Here is a 23,216-nt window from a genome sequence, read left to right as displayed (position 1 = left end):
GGTTTAATGACAGATGAAGTAAACAGGTCATTTTCTCATGGCATTTCTGTAAAAGAGTGTGATATGGTGGTTAAGTGTTTTGAACAACTCATTTGCACTTTTATGACGTATGACCGGTGAAACCTGTCCATTTTAGTATTCTGTGCTCCCAGCCCACCCGGGTTCCACTTGTGGTGGCATGTCTTCTTACCCTCTGGCGTTGACAGTGGCAGCATAATCTTGCAGCTCCCAGAGGTTATCAGCGGATGCAGCGAAATATGTTTTGATGAAATCTTTGTGGCACTTCTCAGCAGGAATTGATCAGAAAGACTGAGAGCCCTACTTATGTTTCACGTTTTCACTACCTTTGCTGTATAATGTAGTCAATTTTCCCTGTGCGCTCTCATATTGAGACAATGATGAACTTCTCCTCATGGGAATTCTTTCCTCCTGCAGTGCTGTACACATTTCTTACCTCCCTCAGCAGGCCAAAAAGCTCGAAGGCACTAGGCGGATCATCAACTCCATCAGCAAGAAGTGCAGAGTTCAAACGGTATCCCCTCACCTCTGGAAGACTGACTGTCAGGCAGACATCTGCCCTTGTAACACAGTCTTCTTGAGGCACTCCCTTCCTTGGTCAAGAAGAACTTAGAACTGTAACAAAGTGTGGTGATTTGGACCTAACTTTACTATATATTTCTCAGACAGGGGATAGGGATCCACTGTCTTAATTTTAGAACTAGTTTGGGGGGTTCTCTTTCAAGTATTCCTTCCAGGCTGCTCTCTAGACACAGGCTTTGTGTAAAGTAATGCTTCCCTAAGCAAGTAGTATTGGACATGGCTTCTAGTAGGAGTACCATCAACATGAACACAATGACGCTTGAGATCTCTGCATCCGGCTGTCATAGTCCTGCCAGGAGTAGTTATCAGGGACAGAAACAAGAGCAGGTGTGTCATAGAAATTTTCTTACCTTGAACAGCAGAAACACCAGTCTCTCCCCTCACCCGTACCATCCACAAAATGGCAGTGTTCAGATGTCACATTTTGCAATTTTATATCTTCCTGCCAGGTAAAAAGGATCAATAGTCCTACACCTTATTCCTTCTGTACCAGAACCCTAATGGTGCGTCAAAGAGTTCATAATATCCTAAGGGAAGTCTCGAACATCTGATTCATAGGAAATTATCGATCCCACCAAATGTTCATATGTTGTTCCAAAAGTAACAGTACACAAACAGCCAACACATGTTTCAAGGAATGTCCTCTTTCTCAAGACTATAAATAGACATAGAAAGAATCACTCTTAAAATTCATATATAAAAACTCGATGGTAGAAAAGAAAAAAGACTTCTTGATTCCCTTTATACTCTAAATTATTAGCTAGGTCAAACAACTTTACACTGCGACCCATCTCATGGTAAGGATTGTTTCGAATGAACAATGGAAAGAATGCACACTAACAATAAAGATTACTTTTAGAGCAACATATGAAATCGGGGGAGAAACAAGAAAAGGGAGTGAATGAGAAAAACTGGCACTGAATCCTACTTTCCTTGGATTCATCTGTTTCATGAGATGGCACCTCTCAGTCTTGATGTTAGGTAGATCTGACCAGCTGTAAAGCAGAGAGCATAAGATCAGTACTTAATACCAGCCGAGTCTCAAGTTCCAACAATGGATGATATGCCGAGATTGGAGCCTACCAGGACTCAGACAAAGGTCCCAAAATGTTGCTGAATACAGACCAGGAAGACTCTACTGACAAATGGGTCAAGAGACCACAAAACCAACAGAACAAGGCAATGTAGAGGTTAACTGGAATTGAGGGGACTGAGATTATAAAAACAGGCACAGAACGGAAGCCCCAGAAGTTTCAATAGGACTCTACTTCTCTTAACTTAGAAATGACCTCAATCCAGAAGGTTAGTGTGTGTGAGTTCACTGAAAGTAATTGGTCTATTGTTCTGGCCTGGCTAAGCTTCCACTGGCCCATTCTCCAGTTCCTTCAGCCCCCGTGCGCTTGTCACCTAGCCTGAATCCTGATATTTGGAAAAACTAATCAGCAGCTCGATGCTAATAAAATCTTCATGGAACTCTTAGACTTGTCTCCATCCTCCTTATTTCAATGTCTAGATCTCCAGCCTCCAGCAGAGGAATGCAGGCAATACACTTAGTGTCTGGGAAGCTATCCTCATCCTCTGTTTTGTGTCATGTTAAGCCAGGGGCATTCAAAATGGATCCCACTGGCTTCAGTGAAAGATTATGGATCTTCCCATAACAGCAGTCCTTTACATGACTGGAGTCAGTAGACCGTACTCTCACAGACACATAGAAAAAAGTTCTAGTTGCAGTACATTAATAAAACAGGATAAGCTACCATGAACGCTTTATGTGAGGCACCCATGGCAGGGATGTTTGTCTGCTGTCTTCTCTGAAGGCATGCTTAGTCTGCCCCTTCAGTCCACAGGACAGGTTGAGACATCACGTTGTCAGGTACAGGCCTAGGCAGCTGCCCTTATGCTAGATTAGAGTGACACTGTGGTCAAAATAAAAGTAAGGATACCAGATTCACATGCAGTCAGGCACTCAGGGCAGGGGTACACCCTACTCCCCATGTAGGGGGGATTCCACTCACAACACATGGCACTGGGTAGCACTAATTAAAGGGAATACATGCTAAAAATAAACACACAAAGATTTTCTAGAAACATTATGTTTCCCAGATGATGTAGCCAGAAGACATCCCCAAGATACACTCTAGAGTGTGATGAAATCTACTTAATAACAAAGTACGTATGGCTATTTTGGAATGAAAATGTTGTGGTTGTCTTATTCTCACACTGAACTGATATATCTTCCAAATTTGTCAGTCAAAGAAAATGAGGCACAGTGCAACAAAGTGATTTGCCCAGGGTAATACAATTTAGTCAGGTGGGGAAAGGAGGGCTTGGTCCCAGGATTCCCAGTCATTGAGTCACACAGTGTGTAGTCAGGAATTGAACAATATCTCCTTCTCGCTTCAGTTTCACTCAAAAGTGAACATGTTCTGCTTAGATGACTTTCAAATGGTAAATTATTACACGGAGATCAATACATTTTATTAGCAAAGTACAGGTATTACACAATGTAGATATTTCTAAATCAGCATATGCAAGATTGCACATTCTCCCTGCAGACAGGCCTTTTCTTAAAATCTCACCAACTACGCGGTACCCCTTTTCTATTTCACCCAGAAAAGAGTTCAGCTCCTGTCTTTAGCGGGAGTAAGACCAATTTTAGATTGTGAATGCATTAAAAATAACTTATGACTACCGACAAACCTTTGTGATTGTGGGCATTCCCAAGCTTTCAAGGGCATCACTGCACTAGAATGCAAACTCCCCACCCCTGCTGTAGAAGGTACCCTTGCCTATTACAACAGTATTGTGAGCGTAACTGGGTTTAAGAGTGGACGGTTAGCTTTTGTACATTCCTCATACTCATTACTCATGTAACTTTGTAAATGTTTTCAGTTCCTAGAACGAGGAATTTTAACTTATTAATGCTTACTGTTAATCTGCTAAACATGATCTCAGAAAGGACGCTTACATTTATTATCCCTGGATAAGTAAATATGGATAGCATGTTTCCGCTCTGAATTTACTAGATTATCACGCATCGCAGTGCAGCAGACACAAATGCTGAGCCATGTGTGAAGGAGAGAGCAGTAGAGCGCCATATTTACAAAAATATGGCACTCTCTTTCCCTCTCCCTAGCACTCTTACACAAATGTTCTTCTGTGTGCAACAGTGTTAGAAATGGGATCTCTGGTTGGCTAAGGTTTGCGCCAAAACCAGGCAAAACCACCACTCTAGTCGGGGCAACAGAGTTGCACACCAAAGATAACCCCTGCTCACCCTCTTGGTAGCTTGGCACGAGCAGTCAGTCCTACCTCGGAGGCCATGTGTAAAGCGTTTGCTCACGCACACAGCAACAACATACCAGGCACACCACAAAAGGAACCCCACACAAGGTTATATTAAAAATAGCCTTTGTATTCTCATACCACATTAGAATAGTAATCACATCATCCACATTGTGCCACCTGGCACTAGGTAATATCTACAAGGAATTATGTACACCTGACAGGGCCAACTGAACCACTGTCAGAACCATCACAAAGTGAACTTAGTAAATGTAGGACATATCATAAACGTAGAACACTGCCAGTAATCACTGGTGGACACTGTACTCAGCATCATCCTGTAACATAAACCATATTATGCATAGTATCACATTTAGGCGTGAATTACATTCTGCGCCAACCTCCCAGCATAAACACATTATGCAATCATCTCATAAGTCTAAAAGCATTAGACCCTAAACTAAGCATAACTCACATTAGGGGTAAAACTCACAGTAGGAAATAACCTCACAAGCATAATCACATTAAGTAAATAATCCCATACTCAATCACATTTAGAGGCATGAATCATAGTAGAGAATCACATTTCCTAACATCACATAAATCACATTAGGTCCTGGTGTCCTACAAACCTCACAACGGGCCTTCTCTAGGGCTCAGATGCCCTCTGTCCAGAATGTCAGGGCTGCTGCCAAGGCAGCGGAATCCAAAGTGCGCCATTGCGCTGGGGCAGAGGAGTGCATCTCACTCCTATCTCATTCACAATAATGCCCCTAAAGAACTGTGGCCTAAACGTTGCAGCTGACGCTACTTGCCATGCAGTTGTGAAGAATTGTAGGCCTGGGCACTCAATGTGCCCTCTGAAAGAATGTGCACAAAGTGTTGCAGCTGCCCGTGCTGGTGCAGCGCAGCTGTGAATCAGGAAAAGTGGCCCTGGCACCACTGTGCCATCGGGCCTCACTGGGACTTTTACATACTCTTGCCCCCATCGTTGCAGTTGCCCACTGTCAAGCGGAGCAAGTGTGATCATCTTGGTGAGGATGCCTGGCACAATGGTGTCCTCTGGCCCCCACGGGGCTTTTAAATCAAATTGGCCCCCATCGTAGGGAAAATGGCGTGGACACTACACTTGCCGTCTGAGTCCCACTCCGGGACTCTTAGTAAACAGAAATGGCCCCCAATGTTGGAGCGGCCCCCTATCAGGTGGGGGTTGCTCAGGAAAGTGGCACCGATACTGTGCCTCGATCCTGCTCCCCCCAGCCATCCCTTACTCACCGGGCTCACAGCTGGGGAGAAGCCTCCTCATTCCTACTCTGCTCCCGGATGCCGTCCAGCGCATAGTGGGCTCCCGCCAGGATTCTCTCTGCACTTCACCCGGCCCCTTCCTGGGACCCGGGATTTAGCTCACGGAAGCGCCGCCCGACCGCAGGCTTCTTCTCTGGACGTGGGGCCGGACTTCCCTCACAATGCGGGAGTACCGCCCCATGTCATGCGCTACGTTGCCTGACTTCCTGCTCGGGCCGGCGATGGTGATTCCTTTAGCAAAAGTGTGGGGTGGGCACCCCCAAAGGCAGATAATGCTGGGTGGGCACCTGCATTAATATTAAACATAAAGCGGCCGTGTTGGGTGGGCACCCACTATTTAAATATCAAAATAAGCGGGGTGCGCACCCGCCACTGGGGGCATCATGAGGGAATCCCTCACTCCCGAATTCCCTCCATCAAGATGAGCAGCTCAGCGCGGCAGAAGCCTCGTGCTTCTTCTCTGGGGGAAATAAAGCATAACGCTCACGAGGCGCTAGAGGCAGCAAAGATCCTAGAGTAAGTCCAGCAAAAGTTCCTTTAGGGTTCAAGGGGACAATACAGGGCCCAGGGAGGCAAGCCCTCATGGCTATATCTCCTGGGCCCCAGCAGCTGCATGCCCCTGCAGGTTCAGCAACAGCACCAGAAGAGAACATTTTCATGGGGTCACAGACCTTATATTTATATTCAGCATTCCCTTTGTCTGTAGCGCAGGGCTTGGGGAACCAGATGCAACTGGTTCAGGGGGGAATTGGAGCACTTTTTTTGCAAGCCCCTCTTCCCTTTTGTCAGGTGGGGGATAGGTAATCAGATGCATCACAGGGGCCAGAGCCATCCTTCAGTAGGGGAGGCACCATCCTATTCAGAGTCAGGGGATTCTCCCTCGCACTACTCCCAGCCCAGATGTCCTATTCAGTCCAGTGCTGACTCACCCTGCCCCTCCTGGAGCCACACACACCTCCCAGCCCCTGTCGCTCCTCACAAGCCAGACATGCAATTCACATCAGGCAGGCAGACACATAGCACACAGAAATGCCAACTTCTAAAAGTGGCATTTCACCAACAGTCGTAATAAATCTGTGCATGCCATTGCGCAACATTTATTCTCACAATTTTATACATACTAAATTCGACCACGCTGCTCCTCCCATTCAGGAATTACTACTGACACACTTAGTCAGGGAATACCCAATGCATTTCTATGGGAGGGCAGGCCAACCTTACCAAAGGCACACAGAGAGCGCACACACTTTACACTGGACCACAGTGCTAAAGTATCCAGAGGCCTAAAACCACCAACACCATGTCAGAACTTAAGGAAAAAAGTTTAGGGGTAAACCTGCCAAAAGGGCCAAGTCCAACACGCAGACACACCTTTGCACCATAGTGAATCTAGCATAAGTTTTGTACTGGAAGGATAGCCTTCCAGTACAAAATACTATACTTAGACCAACTTTAAAACTTTTCCCACTTGTATCTGTGCTGTACAGCGCAGCGCACATGCCAAGTCGGAAAAGAAAGGAGAAATGAAAGTATTTCTCATTCATAGCGTCAATTGGAATGTTTCCAGTTTTTTTGCCACAAAACCCTGTCTACTTTTATAAGTAAATAAGGTTTTGCATCAAAAACCTTTGGTAGTTGCATTGGGATGTTCATGCACCACCCATGGAACGCCCCCTGCTTTGCGTTCCTTTCAAGTGATTTTCCAGAGCAAAACAGGTTTTGTTCCGGAAAGTAAATACATTGGAGAAGTGTGGCTCACTGGTTAGAGGAGGCAGACCTGGAAGCAGAGGTCAGCCTGGGACCAGGGTTCAATTCCCGGCTCGGCAGGGTCTTGAGTCCTAAAATGTCCATGGACTCGACAATTCTCGCTCTGGTGCCTACTCGATTCACGGGTTCACACTCTGCGACTCTGGGCAATAGCTTGCTTAATCTCCACAACGGCCCCTCGCGGCGGGATGCCTGGCTTTCACCTTGCGGATACCCTGCCAGGGTTATCTCACAGGGGAATACCAGGACGGGTTCCCTAAGCAAGCGCTTAGAAACCGCTTGGTGATTTGCGCTATATAAATTCCTGTACATTTACATTGAGTTGGGTCACTTTTAGTTGCAAACACAGTGTAAAATCTTAGCAAATATACCCCTTCATGTGGTTCTCTAAAGTACGGGGGTGCACAGGGAGTCATCCAAGTACCTGGCTCTGTACACATAGGGGCATATTTACCAGAATTGTGCTGCTGCACAAAAGGTTTCTCCAGTTCAGGTATGGGTGCCTCCCCCTACGATCGTCTGTTAAAAAATGGGGGGGGCAGGTTATGATTGAATGTCCTGCATGTGGTTTAGTGCACGAAACTGAGGTACATGTTCTTTTCCAGTGTGACTCCTATAGGTCGTTAAGAAGACGCTGGCTCGTACAAATTTGTAAGAACATGGGCACAAGACACTTTAGTGAAGCTTATAGAATATTGAAAACTGAGCTCCACCTCCCAATAGTCTATTCTGTTTCCCGTTTTTTATTCTCAATGTTGTGTATGAGGAGGAAGTTTTTGGAGCCGTCCGCGTAGTGACTGAATATAGTACACGGTCTGCTCAGATTCACTAATACTTTTTAAATGACCTACGGTAACTAATTTTTAACTGTATTTTTTTTAAAAAGAAAAGAGAGCATTTCCTCTTGTTTTAAAAAAATTATTTTATTACCCATTGTGGCTTTTAGCAATGTTCTTAATTTTTCTCCCTGTGCATAAGTATTGACCATACGCACTTGCACTTTATTCTAACTGTTTGCTTTATGGCGACTGGATGCAAAATTGTACTAATGTTGTTAATTCCTGTGATAATGATATATGGTTTTTAACCTTTGTGATGCTTTTATGATCAATGTACCGAAATAAAGCTTTTCAAATGAAAACGAACAAAAGGTTACCGTGCTGCCCTGCCTCAGATGGAAAGAGCAATAAAGCACCGTATTTATCCAATATGACCCATTCCTGTCCTTTCCCCCTGCACTGGTGCTGTTTGGCAGCCTGTCACCAACTCAGGCACCCTGGCACCTTGGTGAAAGGTGTTGCCTGTGTTGCATGCAGGATTGTTTTTGTGCAGGAAGGAGCACCTTGCTGCACAAAATCAATCCAGCACACACAGAAAGAGGAAAAAACTAGGAGAAATAAGAAGAGTTCTCCTGGCTATATATGGTTGGGAACCATATATATTTGGCACATTCCCAGGTTTACCAGGTTTGTTAAATCTGGAAATGCGTCAAAAACTATGGAATTTTTATGGGGACACAGACAACAACATCCATTGAACACCTCCTTTACCCGGAGTAATGAAATGCAACAATTTGCACTGCTTTGCATTACTTCATATTTATGAAGCCATTCAAAGCCACAAAAAGTGGCTTTGCGTGGCTTCATAAAAATGACTTTGGGCTTTGCGTCATGCATGTACCACGTTGCATGGTGCAAGCATGACACCAGGCCCTCATAAATATGCCCCTCAGATTCTGATATGGACAGAAAAAATGAAGATGATCAATAACTAATTGTCACACATGTTTTAACAATAAACCATTTTCTTCCTTTCAACTAGATAACGATAGCGACACGAAGCTACATCTGATATCAATGCAAACCTGTAAAATCTGATTCTCTGATCTTATTCACTAACCATGCTCCATTATTTCGTTCTTCAAACAGGATATTATTATTTTGACATAGCTGCCAAAATAAATTATTCATTTACAATGAACAGCAGTTTAAAATCCATGTGTACAACGACCAGAGGGCACGGTAAATCCAGTTTATAAACAGATATACCTGTGAAAGAGCAAAAACATTGTAAACGGATTGCCTGGTGGGTTAAATTCGGATTAAAATGTAACACTTTCTTCGCAAAGGCCACAACCAAACCCACGTACTGCATTGACACGCCATTTACCTTTTTTTTTATTTCACACTGTAAAGCCACATGGGGGGTGGGGACGGTTCGGGCTTACAGAACTTTTAAATCGCTATGAGTCGAAATAAAACTCATACCCCGAATAAACATTTGCAGCTGAATAACATAATATGAGCTAGACATAAGAAAGAGACGGCATTTGCATTAGTGTGTTTTTAAAAAAAGGCTCATTTCTAAGCAGCTATGTATCAATTATTCATAATAAAACAAAATCTCACCTTCTTAGATCCCGCGTACAACTGAGCCATATTGAGAGTTGGAATATATTTGAGTAAAGAGCACAGCGACGGCTTTAAACACCTGATGACAACCTCACATTGGCATGGAAGACAAAAATGTAGCTGAAAGAGAAATATTTAACTATAACTTGCAGCCAATCGCTGTTCTATTTCTTTTACAAATGCTCACTTTGACTTTTAGATGTGGGAGGAACGAGGAGGGCGTACACCTAGCCTTGGGACACATTCGATCTTGCAAAATAGCTTTGAAGCAGTGTTGCTGTTTATTAACAGAAATCGTTATTTTGTTGCCAGTAGAATCCAATGAAAATACGCTCGCGGGATGAGGTTGGAGGTAAGCCCATCGCACACTATCCAAACATAATTTAAGGACTCGAGTTCATGTGAGCATTGCTCTGGGTTCATCTGGGTTAAAATGTTTTTGCAGACAACCAGAGCACAGTGCGATAACGATGCACAGCAGTGCCCTGGAATTACATATAACTTAGATACCATTGTAAACTTGAGACTAGATCCTGGGCAAAAAATGCCTGTCCATCCATCTGCCCGTCCATCCATCCATACTAAGAGCACTCATGAGAGTGGGCCCGTATATTCTGAGTGCGAGTTACGCATTGTTGTCAACAGTCACTATAGTGTAATGGACACAAAAGGAGAACTATAACAAATGCAGTGGGTTAATAGTAAGTGCCTAACTACGAGTCTGGCAGGCCGAGGACCGCTAGACTCACGGAGGCACGGCGGTTGGGGTCCAGGCACCGCCGCACCGGCACTCCGACCACTCAATTAAAATGTTGGCGGTCGGACTGCAATTGCACAGCTGCAACCACCATTCCCTGACAGTGGCACTACAGTGAAAGGGTAATTTCTATAAGATATATCACAAAACACCCATATCCGGCTCTATCAGGTATGCAGTACACTACGACTCAAACAATAACTCACTTCGAAATGAAATGAAGGAGGCAGCACGGAGAAACAGGGAGGCCGACCACAGGAGCTAAGCCATCAATCAATTGACGGTTGATCCCAATCCTGACCAGCGGGAGCATTCCGTCCTATCTGCATTTAATAATAATATACAAAGGACATTCACAAGTGAGCTGATTACTACAGCTTTTGAATAATCTACATCGATCCCCAACGGTGGTTTCTCCGTGCATATTTACAAAAAACAAACTCCATCACTAAGAGTTATTCTGTGCGCATCAGAAAACCGGACTAATAAAGAACCGGGCACAATCTTTGATTAATCTCGCTTCAAAGTGGATAGCAATTGAAAAGCTTCCTCAACCCAAAATACAGATACAAAGTTAAATGACTTAATGTCCTGATGAAGGTGCCAAGATAAAGTGACACCGAAACGCCGCGTCGACCTTTTAAACGTTTTTTGACTGTATTTTTTACATTTGTTGCTATCCTGAATGTTATTTTTAATAAATGTCTGAATTATGTTTTAGAATGTGACCCAATTGGGAGGCCTATATTAAAACTTTCGTATTTTTATAAATTTCATGTATCATTGTTAGTTATTGTTTGAGTCGTAGTGTACTGCATACCTGATAGAGCCGGATATGGGTGTTTTGTGATATATCTTATAGAAATTACACTTTCCAACCTCCCCTTAGTTTTTTCTCCAGCAATCCTTGTCTGCAACACCCGAACAGGGACTCTCTTCTTCTGACTGAATTTCCCCCTCCCTGTAATATATTACTTGGGGAACCTCCATTTACTTTGATGACTACAGTGAAAGGCTCAGCAATATGCTGGTGGTGCCGCTGTAGGACCAAAATGCATATTACGAGTTTCAGGACTGCCAGCGGTGTCATGGACTTCTTTACTACATGAAAATGTTGAAGGTCCTGAATCAAAGTGGGCCTTACAGGGCCCCCTGTTGCCCATGTGCATGGGGATTCATGCAGGGGGCACAACATGTGCCCCCCTGAGTGCATGCACCCTAATTCCTGCACTGCAAGGATTTTACAGTCCATACAAGAACTGTTTTTAGCATTTCAATTGCAGAACCCATTTTCAGAGACACCGCCGTAACACCACCAAAAAAAGCCAGCCAAACAAGAGGAAACTCGCAGCTGACGGGTGGCGCGCACACAGGTTTGGCACTGTGGGAGTGGGCCCCCGGCATGTCAGTCTGCTCCTGCACTCCAAATTCGTAATCAGGCCCTCAGAGCGGTTGCGGCGGTGCAATTGCGGTCCGACTGCCAAAGTTGTAATTGGGCGGTCTGACCGGAGAGTGGTGGTGGCTGGACTGCCACTGCCACGACACCGTGAGTCTGGCGGTCCTCAGACCACCAGACTCGTAATTAGGCTCTTAATCTTTAAAGTAGACTTTAAGAGTAGGTTGTGTAGCTAGAGAGGAACATGAGCCTAAAACCTGCATCCAAAATGGGCCAGGAAGGAGGCAGGATGATTGTAGCTTTCACCAAGGAAATGCCAAAACTCTCTGTGAGTGGCCCAATATTAGACCCAAATGGAGGAATAAATCAATTAGTGGTGGTGCAGGGAGAAACTATTCATCCCTGTGTAGAGTGAATCTACTGCCAACGAGCTCCAAGCAAGCATGAGGTCACATTGACCACACCAAAGTCCAAGATCACCCAACACAGACGCAGATGTCAAGTCAGATCACTGACATAATATCAATATAAACAATATTGATTCCCTTAAACATCTGAAAATACATATTGTTTAAAAAAATAGCATCTTCTTAACAAAAACGTAAATTCTGAAAACCAAACTATGTATGTGAAAAATATAATTCTAACCCCAATGTATAATATTTTGAATGTGTTAGATACTGAAGCAATTACATTCATTGGGTCCCATTTACAATATTTGGATGCATGACAACACAGCAAGCCTTCCTGCTGTGCTGCCGTGCATTACAATAAAAGGGCAGGAATGCACCATTTCTAAAAGATACAGCGCATTCTTGTCCTGCTCCCCTGCAGCAGCACACAAACAGCAACTGTGTGCCAGAACAGACACCCTTGTGTCATTTTGCAAAGGTGCCTGCTGAGTGGATGATTGTTTTTGTGCAGGAGAGGGCACCTTCTTCCACAAAAACAATCATTGGCACGCATAGAAAGAGGAAATAACAAAGACAAATAAAAGTATTCTCGTTGCACCTCCTTACACCTCGACTGGGGAGGATTCGAATTCTGATGCTTTTTCAGGTTTACAAAATGTTGAAAATCTGGCAATGTGTCAAGTTCAATGGATGTTGCATGGGAACACCCACAGCAAAACCCATGGAATGCCCCTTTCACGCAGAGTTATGCGTGAAAGAGAAATATATTTACTAGGCGATGAAAAGTCATGCCGGGTGACTTTACATGGCCTTGTGCTGCCAGTGCATCAATACAAGGGATGCAATGGGCTTGTAAATAAGCCTCTCTGTTCCCAATCTAAACCATTTCAGGGAAGGTGTAGGACAATAAAGGGGTTACATTTATTACAATTATTATCCATGCTTCAATTTATACCATTTTAGGGAAGGTGTTTGATGCTAAGGTGATAACATTTACTATTCCTACTCCAATCTAAACCATTTCTGGGAAAGAGTTGGAGACTAAAAGGGTATATTTACTATTCCCACTTCAATCTATACCATTTTGGGGATGGTGTTGGACATTAAAGTGGTTACATATACTATTTGCACTTCAGTCTATACCACTTCAGAGAAGGTCATGGATGCTAAAGGTTACATTTACATTTCCCACTTCAATCTAATCCATTTCCAGGAAATTGTTGACCACTCCAATCTGTACCATTTTGCAGAAGGCTTTGGATAATGACGGGGCTACATTTACTATTCCCCACCCCAATCTTTACCACTTCAAGTTGTTGGTCACTAAAGGGGTAACTTTTATTATTCCAACTGCAAGCTATACCATTTTGAAGAAAGTGTTTACATTTACTAATCCCAATCCAACCTATACCACTTCAGGGATGGTGTTGAACACTAAAGGAGTACCATTTACTATTTATACTCCAATGGAAACCATTTCAAGTAAGGTCAAAATGTCTCATATAGTAAAAATTTAATATTGCATACAATTTAGAAATTAAAATATTAAGCACACATTTATAAATGTCATACATTATTAAATATTAGATTAATTAAGATATCTCCGAAAAAATAAACTACAATTATTAGTATTAATGATCAAATAATAACATATAGGCACCTATTACGATGCGTCCCAGAAAGGCTCCGACTGATGGTCGGAACCTTCTGGGCCGCATCGTAATCGGCCCCTCGGTTTACTTTCTGACCGCCTAATTACAATCTAGGCAGTCGAAAACTAACCTGGCCGGTCATACCAGCTGGCTTCTGACGGGCTTCTTTGGAGCTGGCTCATAATTCCAAATGATGGGCCTTTCCGCCCTTGGATCCATGGTTTCCGACATGGTTTCCATGACGTCCTGTCCGTCATGGAAACCATGTCGGAAAGCGTGTTTGGTGGCCCCCAGCAGGGCCCCCCTGTGCGTGCGGCCTCCGGTCCCCCCTGTTGATCCCTGCACCTTATGACAGGCAAGTTGGGGTGCCTGCCATGGGGTGCAAGGATGAACAACACCTCTCATTTCTCAATGGGAGCTTGTGTTACGGCCGGTTTACAGCTGTAACACAAGCTCCCATTGAGAAATGGGAGTATGCGACTGAACAGTGTTCGGTGGCATTGTAATTAAACAGTGGGGACTGCTGACCAGAGCTCGTCGGTCCCAGGACTGAGACAACATCGTATATCAGGCCCAAAATATTATTGATGATTTTATATATGATACAAGATATACCAATTGTATGATGTGGCAAGGTTAGGTACTAGCGCAAACCTAGAGTGTTCCTAAATTATTCTCAAAAATTATTGTTGGTCCAAGGGGAAAAGGGCGGCCACCAACACTCTCTACTTGTCTGAGGAAAACCCCAGTCACTTCAAATAGATGCAATACCTCGAGCATCCAACGTTACAAGAGTACAATAAATGAGTACAAAAGTTTATGTTCATTGTTCCTTTATTTTCTTTTCTTCTTCACTTTTCAATAGTTGTTTTTAGAACACTTCATAATCACTCGAACAGCTTCAGTAGCCAACACCTGTACTGTCAGTAAGGTATGTAATCAACTCTGACTTCATCAGTGCTGCCAACATCAATTAGTTTAAATGAGAGTGTTACAATAATGGTTCCTCAGGTACTTCTTAGGAACGAAAATGTGCACTCCACACATATCATGAGGTGAATTAAAATTGCCAAAGAATATGTTGTCTGTGTCTTGTTATACCATCCGAAAGAGCGTACTCCATCCATGTGTGCATAACGGCCTCCGGTTGGGGGCCGTGCCATCCTGTTGATTCCTGCACCTTGTGGCAGGCATTTTGATGTGCCTGCCACAGGGTGCACGGAGAAACAACACCTCTCATTTATCATGGGAGATTGTGCTATGGCCCGTTTACGGCCGTAACACGAGCTGCCATTGAGAAATGGGAGTATGCGATCGAACAATGTTCGGGGGCATTGTAATTAAGCGGTCGTAACTGCCGTAGCTCCCAGGACCGAGACAACATTGTATAACTCCTTGCGTGCTGATGACGAGCTCAGCTCATCATGAGGCACGGTGGCCATGTGCTGATGACGAGCTGAGCTCGTCATGACATGCGCGGCGCTCACACGCGGGGCTAATTACCCAGCGGTGCTGAGCGTTCTGAAAAACGGGCATGGCCTGACGAGCTCAGCTCGTCATCAGCTCCGCGCCACCGTGCTGCGTGATGAGCCGAGCTCATCACAAGCACTGTGGTGCTGCGCGCGCCCCCCTCCACCCCAGCGCCACTGGGGATTTAGCTCCACGGTGAAGGGGTTAAAGGCCCAAAATGGTATTGATGATTTTATATATAATACAAGATATATCCATTCAAATACATGTAAAAACATAATGAACCTCTAATTAATAAATTACATTAAGTATAAATTGCTAATAAATTATGATTAACAGATTAAAAATATCCCCACATCCTTTTCCCCTAAAGCCCTAACATCCTGATCCTATAACATATATACATATACAATAATGAAAACATTATTACAATTTAATATAACAGTGTGCTGTAAAAATTCACTACAAATATTGACACAAAAATTAACATACAGATAAACTAAAATACATAAAAAAGCATACATATGAACACAATTTTTTTTTTTAACAGCGATATTTTGATAAACAATATTTTTGATAACGATATAAAAAAACAACACTTAAAACGATATTCTGACCTTCAAGATTTATGCAAATGATATTTTTTTACACAATATTTATGTTACACATCATTTTTTATTTGATATTTTGCCTAAACACCGTAAAGTCACAAATTCACCACTGATTAACCATTATGCACAATTAGACCATACTGAAAACAATATGTAGTGGTAAATCATTGACATGATTACAAAATATATGTTTCCACAGTATGTGGCTGATTAGAATGTCAGTGGGACCGCCACCAACAGACCGTCGGAGGCGGTCCCACTGACATCCAGCAACGTGGTCCGATCAGTGCATTATGATGCGGTCGGTCAGACCGCATTGGTTGGAGGGACTGACCCGAGCCCGTCGGACTGCTGGTCGGATCATATTACCTAAAATAGAGGCAGTGTCTGATCAGGTCCCTTTCCTACAGCCCGAGCCTCTGCTATTGGGCCTGGTGGGGGGGGCACGACTAGTGCCCCCCAACACCCATGCACCCTGTGCCTGGTAAAGAGGTCAGGTATGTTTGTAAACATGCCTTTTGCCATTGGGGCTTGTGCTGCAGCCCTTTTCCGGGCTGCAGCACAAGCTGCAATGGCAAAAGGCATGTTTCCGACCACCGTGTAATTTGGCAGGTGGGGCCACTGACTACCTCTCGGCCCATCCCGGTCCCGCAACGATGGTGGTCGGCGCTCGTCTGACAGCCATCATAACGAGGCCCTTAGAGTGGGAAAAGAGCTGAAGTCATGTCATGCCATCCTCCCAAAATAATCAGTTTTCACATTAAGAAGTGTTACATTTGCCTACGCACTTCATAGAGATGTGACTCTGGGAAGAAAAGACCCTCACCCCCATATTGTGGCATGCTTCATCATCGGGATTCCCACACCTGGTCCCCTGTATGACTCCAGGTGAGCTCTACCCCCTAAAGTGGGAGTGAGGGATTTTGAGTTTTTCATAAGTGCAATTATCTGCTAGAGAAAAAAAATGATTAAAACAATCTAGTGCTCTTCTCGCTGAAAGGTTTATGCACAAATGGGTTGGCTGGATTAAAAGTACCTATGGCTTGATATACGAATGAGGATTGACTGACTGATGTATTTGTAAAGCGCTCGATTGCCGAGGCGTCTTGGCGCTAAGATAGGTTCATACTACTCCAGCTGTTTGATTACTCAAGAGCGCTTAGGAAACAGCCAGGTCTTAACCTGTTTCCTAAAGAAGTTCCTGTTGGATTGCAGTCTCCGCTGTGTGGAGAGGGCATTCCACACCTTTGTGGCTAGATGATAGAAGCTATTACCACCCCATCTAGCCTTTTTTATTCTAGGCACGAGTACTAGCCCTGTATTGGCGGATCTCAAGCTACGCAGTGGATTGTACCAGGAGAATAGTTTTTGGATGTCAATAGCACCACCTCCATATAATGCCTTGTGCACTAGGCAAAGGGCTTTGAATTTTAATCTTTCAGGGATGGTAAGCCAGTGGAGCTGTCTGATGCTGGCAGACTTGGGATGGTATTTAGGGAGCGTGGGCAACACATGGGCCACCGCATTCTGTATAGATTGTAATTTTGCAATTTGACATTTGTCTATACCTAAATATAATGCGTTCCCGTAGTCAATACGAGAGAGTACCAAAGCTCCAATTACCGTTTTAATTAACGTGAAAGGGATTTAAGGCAGGATTTTGCGTAGAACTTTCAGGGTGAAAAAACAAGCAGAGTTTACTTGGTTGATTTGCTTTCCAAGCTTTAGTTCGCCGTCAAATATAAAGCCTAAATTCTTTGCCTTCATCACCAGAGATGCACACTGGCCCGCCTCCACCGGCCACCAATGTTGACTCCAGATTGAGGGACCTGTCCCAAACTCAATAACCTCGGTCTTATCCGTCGTAAGTTTACGGAAGTTGGCATTCATTCAAGCCATGATTGCAGTTAGACAACCACAGAATTGAGCCGCTGTAATGTCCACCCTCTGCGGGACCGACACCATTATCTGCGTGTCGTCGGCATAAGACACCAAATTGAATCCATGCTGTTTAATTAGTTTCGCAGCAGTAAACACAAAATTCTAAATCACTTAACATTGCATGCTATATTTAAAAAAAAAAACATTTATATAAATAATATTAAAATAAAATTAATATAGCAACTAAAACAATCGTTTAACCACTACATTACTAAAAAAAATATAAAAAATATCAATATTATTTAAAATGATATTACTTACCTCAAAAACAATATTCTTGTCAACGATATTCTTGCATCAAAACATTTAAGTATCACAGTATTTTATTTCCAATATTTCAGTTTCCCAATATTTACAACTCAATATTTTGTACAACATCCTTCAATAAAGGGCTTAGAGGGTGCTAAGAAGGCACTTTGTTTTCTTTTTAAATCTGGTCCCTCAATACTCCTGCGGGAACCAGCACAGCCTTTGTGTGCTCTTGAGGAAGTCCCACAGGACCGACTGTTGAAATGTTTTTTTATTTTTATTGTCGCTTTTGGGGAGTCACTTAGGACCGCTCCATAATTACAAGAGGGTCAGGGCAGACTGAGTTATAATGACCCGAAATGGAAGCCACAAAATTTTTCTGCATGTTGCTGCCACTAATCACAATGTTTGGTATCTTGGATTGTTGCAGGTTCAGCCAATGTTGCTGCTCTGTACCGCGGGACTCTCGCAAAAGTCCCTCAAAAACAGATATCTATAATTTTTAAACATTACATTTCTCTAAAATGGTGGGACTAAGTTACACCAAATCAAATAATGCATGCTTTCTAGATAAGAAACGAGCTTTCTGCCAAATTTGGAGTGATTTTGTTCAGCCATTTCGGCTGCATCTTTCCTATGGAAAATGCATAGGGAAAAAGCATTGTGGGAACTGCTTTTTATCAGCCCGCTGGATGGATCAGCCTAAAAATTTCCAGAAAAAGGTGAATTCACTTTCTTAACATTTCATGATGATTTGTCCAATTCAGCTAAAGTCATTAGCTGAGCAAAAAACACTCCTTACCTAACCTAAATATATCTAATGGCTAATAAAAAGGAAGAACTTATTTGGAAAATTAATTGGTTTATTTAGTCAAGGGGGAGGCATTGCTATAATACACAGGGCCCTGTTCACAGTGAGAACAGAGCTGGTGACTGTAGTGGAAGCAGATGCAATGGCCTTTAGCGTCAAAAGGAATAACACACTGCTTCTTCCGGGGCTCCTTATTTATAGACCCCCCTGGGGCGCGGTCCCCGTTCAGCATGGCACTGCAGACTTTTCTTGAGTCATGCTCTGATACCTGTCGTTCACGATTCTTGGGGACTTTAACTTCGACTTAGAAGTTAGTAATGATGTGGAGACTGATACAGTGGTGGACAATCTTGCAGGTTATGGGCTGAAACAGATAGTAATGGGGCCCACACATTCAGCTGACCACAACTTAGATGGCATTTTTACAAATAACCAGGATTTAGCTCTGTCAAGCGTCCCACCCATACCTTGGTCAGACCATCATGCGATAGTCTTCAACATTGCAAACCCTATCATCAGTAAATATCAGAGGAATAGATTGCCTTTGGTCAAGTTCCGCCGTTGGAAAGATACTCAAAGAAACCAACTGGGAGACACACTGTCAGCTAATCCTCCTAACACTATGCCTGACCCTTATGCTGCGGCAGACAATTAAGATTATTGTATCAGGACATCAATCAACAAACTTGTCCCTGAAATAAATAAACATCCCCAAAAAATCAGGCCACAGCGCCGTGGTATGGGGCTGAGCTTAGATGCATAAAAGCCACATGCAGACGCTTTGAACGGCTCTGGAGGACGGACTACAGTGGGAAACATAAAACAATCTATAGCTTGGCCCTAGGGGAATATAAGGCAGCCATTAAACTATTGGAGCCTGAGCCTGAGAATTTTGAATTTACTATTCCTACTCTAGTATATACAAAAGTAGGTAAAACGTTGAACTCCAGAAGGGTTATTCCTACTTCAGTCACTGCAATAGTAGGGGAAGTGTTGGACTTAAAAGGAGTAAGGTTTACTATTCCTACTCCAGTTAGTGAAAGAGTAGGGAAAGCATTAGAATTCAGTGGGGTTAAATTTACTATCCCAACTCCAGTCTGAGCAACTGTAGGGAAACTGTTGGACTTCGCAGGCCTGAAGTTTACTATTCTGACTCCAGTCTATACAACAGTAGGGAAAACGTTGAATTTGGGAGGGTAAAATGAAGTATAACAAGAGGAAAAGCATTGGATTTCAGAGGAGTTAAATTTACTATTCACACTCCAAACAGCACAACAGTATGGAAAGTGCTGCACTTCAGAGGAGTAAAATTTACTGTTCCCACTCCAAACAGTGCAACAGTATGGAAAGTGTGGTAGTTGGTGGGGTTCATTTTACTATTCCAACTGCTTTCTAAGCAAGTGTAGGGAAAGTACATAACTTCACAAATATCACACATCTGAGGAACCCCATGATTGTAGAATTATTTATTTAATTGTAATATAATAATTATTAATTAACATTAAATAAATATATGTATCAATAAACTAAAAACCATAACTCAATTTACATAATTACTATTCAATAATTATTAATGAATTATTAACAAATTAACTTCCCATCTTATACCCCTAAAATCATAAGAGTGTAAATGATATATAAGACAAATAAATCAATGTTACATAATTTGCATAATAAATATAAATCACATAATATATATTAAATAATTTATAATTCATTATACTTGATTACCTTCCCACACTATAAACCTACAAACCCAAGTAGCCCAATGCACAGCCTCAGGGATTGCTAAAAAGGATATGCAGCTGCAAATGGTCACATAGAGTGTAGTTTAGTGTTGCAGAGTGGAGTTGCATACAGTGGATTTGATTGTCGGACAGTGGAGCGGAGTATAGTACAGTGGCATAGAGTCAGATAGTAGAGTAGGTCATTACCTAACTACACTTTCGGTTATTCTCCATAGGAGCTACGCTAGGGGACTAATAACCGTTTGACACCCCAACTATAATTCAAGCTGCGGCTCAGTATCATGATTCTCTGACCCTACCATGAGTCAATTCAGAAAAGGGGGTGGTGATGAACAGAGTGTCTGAATTAAGCAGACCACTCTTACCCAGTCCAAAGATCAGGGCTTGATCCATCACCGTTATTTAGCTCACTGCCCCATCCCAGCTCAGAACCTGGCTATATGCAAATTAGTCTGTCCCTGGCCCAGTGCATCATGGGAACAGGGCAGACCAAACTACCAAGCCAATTCTTCACCAGAAAGGAGACAAGCTACCGGGGACCGGTTTCTGGCATTTCAGCCTCGTCGGCCCGGCTTGCTTGAATCCTGATGGAGCAGTGAGCAAGGGACTCATGTCTGAGTATACCCTGCCACACCTATAGTGGCCAAAATCGATTCAGAAAAGGGGGTGGTGATGAACAGAGTGTCTGAATTAAGCAGACCACTCTTACCCAGTCCAAAGATCAGGGCTTGATCCATCACCGTTATTTAGCTCACTGCCCCATCCCAGCTCAGAACCTGGCTATATGCAAATTAGTCCGTCCCTGGCCCAGTGCATCATTTTCTGAATCATTTTGTCCACCATAAGCGTGGAAGGGTATACTCAGATGTGAGTCCCTTGCTCATTGCACCATCAGGATTCAAGCAAGCCGGTCCGACGACGCCTGAAATGGCAGAAACCGGTCCCCGGAAGCTTGTTTCCTTCCCAGTACAAGAATTGGCTTGGTAGTTTGGTTTGCCCTGTTCCCATCATGCACTGGGACAGGAACAGACTAATTTGCATATAGCCAAGTTCTGAGCTGGGATGGTGCAGTGAGCTAAAAAACGGTGATTGATCAAGCCCTGATCTTTGGACTGGGTAAGAGTGGTCTGCTTAATTCAGGCACTCTGTTCATCACCACCCCCTTTTCTGAATCATTTTGTCCACCATAAGCCTGGAAGGGTATACTCAGATGTGAGTCCCTTGCTCATTGCACCATCAGGATTCAAGCAAGCCGGGCCGACGACGCCTGAAATGGCAGAAACCGGTCCCCGGAAGCTTGTTTCCTTCCCAGTACAAGAATTGGCTTGGTAGTTTGGTTTGCCCTGTTCCCATCATGCACTGGGACAGGAACAGACTAATTTGCATATAGCCAAGTTCTGAGCTGGGATGGTGCAGTGAGATAAAAAACGGTGATGGATCAAGCCCTGATCTTTGGACTGGGTAAGAGTGGTCTGCTTAATTCAGGCACTCTGTTCATCACCATCCCCTTTTCTGAATCATTTTGTCCACCATAAGCGTGGAAGGGTATACTCAGATGTGAGTCCCTTGCTCATTGCACCATCAGGATTCAAGCAAGCCGGGCCGACGATGCCTGAAATGGCAGAAACCGGTCCCCGGAAGCTTGTTTCCTTCCCAGTACAAGAATTGGCTTGGTAGTTTGGTTTGCCCTGTTCCCATCATGCACTGGGACAGGAACAGACTAATTTGCATATAGCCAAGTTCTGTGCTGGGATGGTGCAGTGAGCTAAAAAACGGTGATGGATCAAGCCCTGATCTTTGGACTGGGTAAGAGTGGTCTGCTTAATTCAGGCACTCTGTTCATCACCACCCCCTTTTCTGAATCATTTTGTCCACCATAAGCGTGGAAGGGTATACTCAGATGTGAGTCCCTTGCTCATTGCACCATCAGGATTCAAGCAAGCCGGGCCAACGACGCCTGAAATGGCAGAAACCGGTCCCCGGAAGCTTGTTTCCTTCCCAGTACAAGAATTGGCTTGGTAGTTTGGTTTGCCCTGTTCCCATCATGCACTGGGACAGGAACAGACTAATTTGCATATAGCCAAGTTCTGAGCTGGGATGGTGCAGTGAGCTAAAAAACGGTGATGGATCAAGCCCTGATCTTTGGACTGGGTAAGAGTGGTCTGCTTAATTCAGGCACTCTGTTCATCACCACCCCCTATTCTGAATCATTTTGTCCACCATAAGCGTGGAAGGGTATACTCAGATGTGAGTCCCTTGCTCATTGCACCATCAGGATTCAAGCAAGCCGGGCCGACGACGCCTGAAATGGCAGAAACCGGTCCCCGGAAGCTTGTTTCCTTCCCAGTACAAGAATTGGCTTGGTAGTTTGGTTTGCCCTGTTCCCATCATGCACTGGGACAGGAACAGACTAATTTGCATATAGCCAAGTTCTGAGCTGGGATGGTGCAGTGAGCTAAAAAACGGTGATGGATCAAGCCCTGATCTTTGGACTGGGTAAGAGTGGTCTGCTTAATTCAGGCACTCTGTTCATCACCACCCCCTTTTCTGAATCATTTTGTCCACCATAAGCGTGGAAGGGTATACTCAGATGTGAGTCCCTTGCTCATTGCACCATCAGGATTCAAGCAAGCCGTGCCGACGACGCCTGAAATGGCAGAAACCGGTCCCCGGAAGCTTGTTTCCTTCCCAGTACAAGAATTGGCTTGGTAGTTTGGTTTGCCCTGTTCCCATCATGCACTGGGACAGGAACAGACTAATTTGCATATAGCCAAGTTCTGAGCTGGGATGGTGCAGTGAG

At 43.8% G+C, this 23,216-nt stretch overlaps 1 protein-coding gene across 3 annotated transcripts in view; it reads right to left on the bottom strand.

Moving 5' to 3' along the window:
- Positions 1-9,549, bottom strand: part of LOC144755616 (uricase-like) — a 256,599-nt gene extending 247,050 nt beyond the window's left edge. For 2 of the 3 annotated variants that reach the window (XR_013594943.1, XM_078644737.1), the window contains exon 1: positions 9,366-9,549. Coding sequence is in view for 2 of the 3 variants with exons in the window: in XM_078644737.1 (XP_078500863.1) it covers positions 9,366-9,395 (30 nt within the window). In the remaining variant the exon portion in view is untranslated. Of the gene's footprint in view, positions 1-1,528; positions 1,596-9,365 lie in introns of all 3 variants that reach the window. The other variant, XM_078644749.1, reaches the window with a different exon arrangement.
- Positions 9,550-23,216: the final 13,667 nt, after the last annotated feature.

This window comes from Lissotriton helveticus, chromosome 1_1 (assembly GCF_964261635.1).
Source record: "Lissotriton helveticus chromosome 1_1, aLisHel1.1, whole genome shotgun sequence".
Classification (NCBI taxonomy): Eukaryota; Metazoa; Chordata; class Amphibia; order Caudata; family Salamandridae; genus Lissotriton; species Lissotriton helveticus.
The sequence above is the reverse complement of the archived record's forward strand: the minus strand, read 5'-3'. Positions and strand labels throughout refer to the sequence as shown.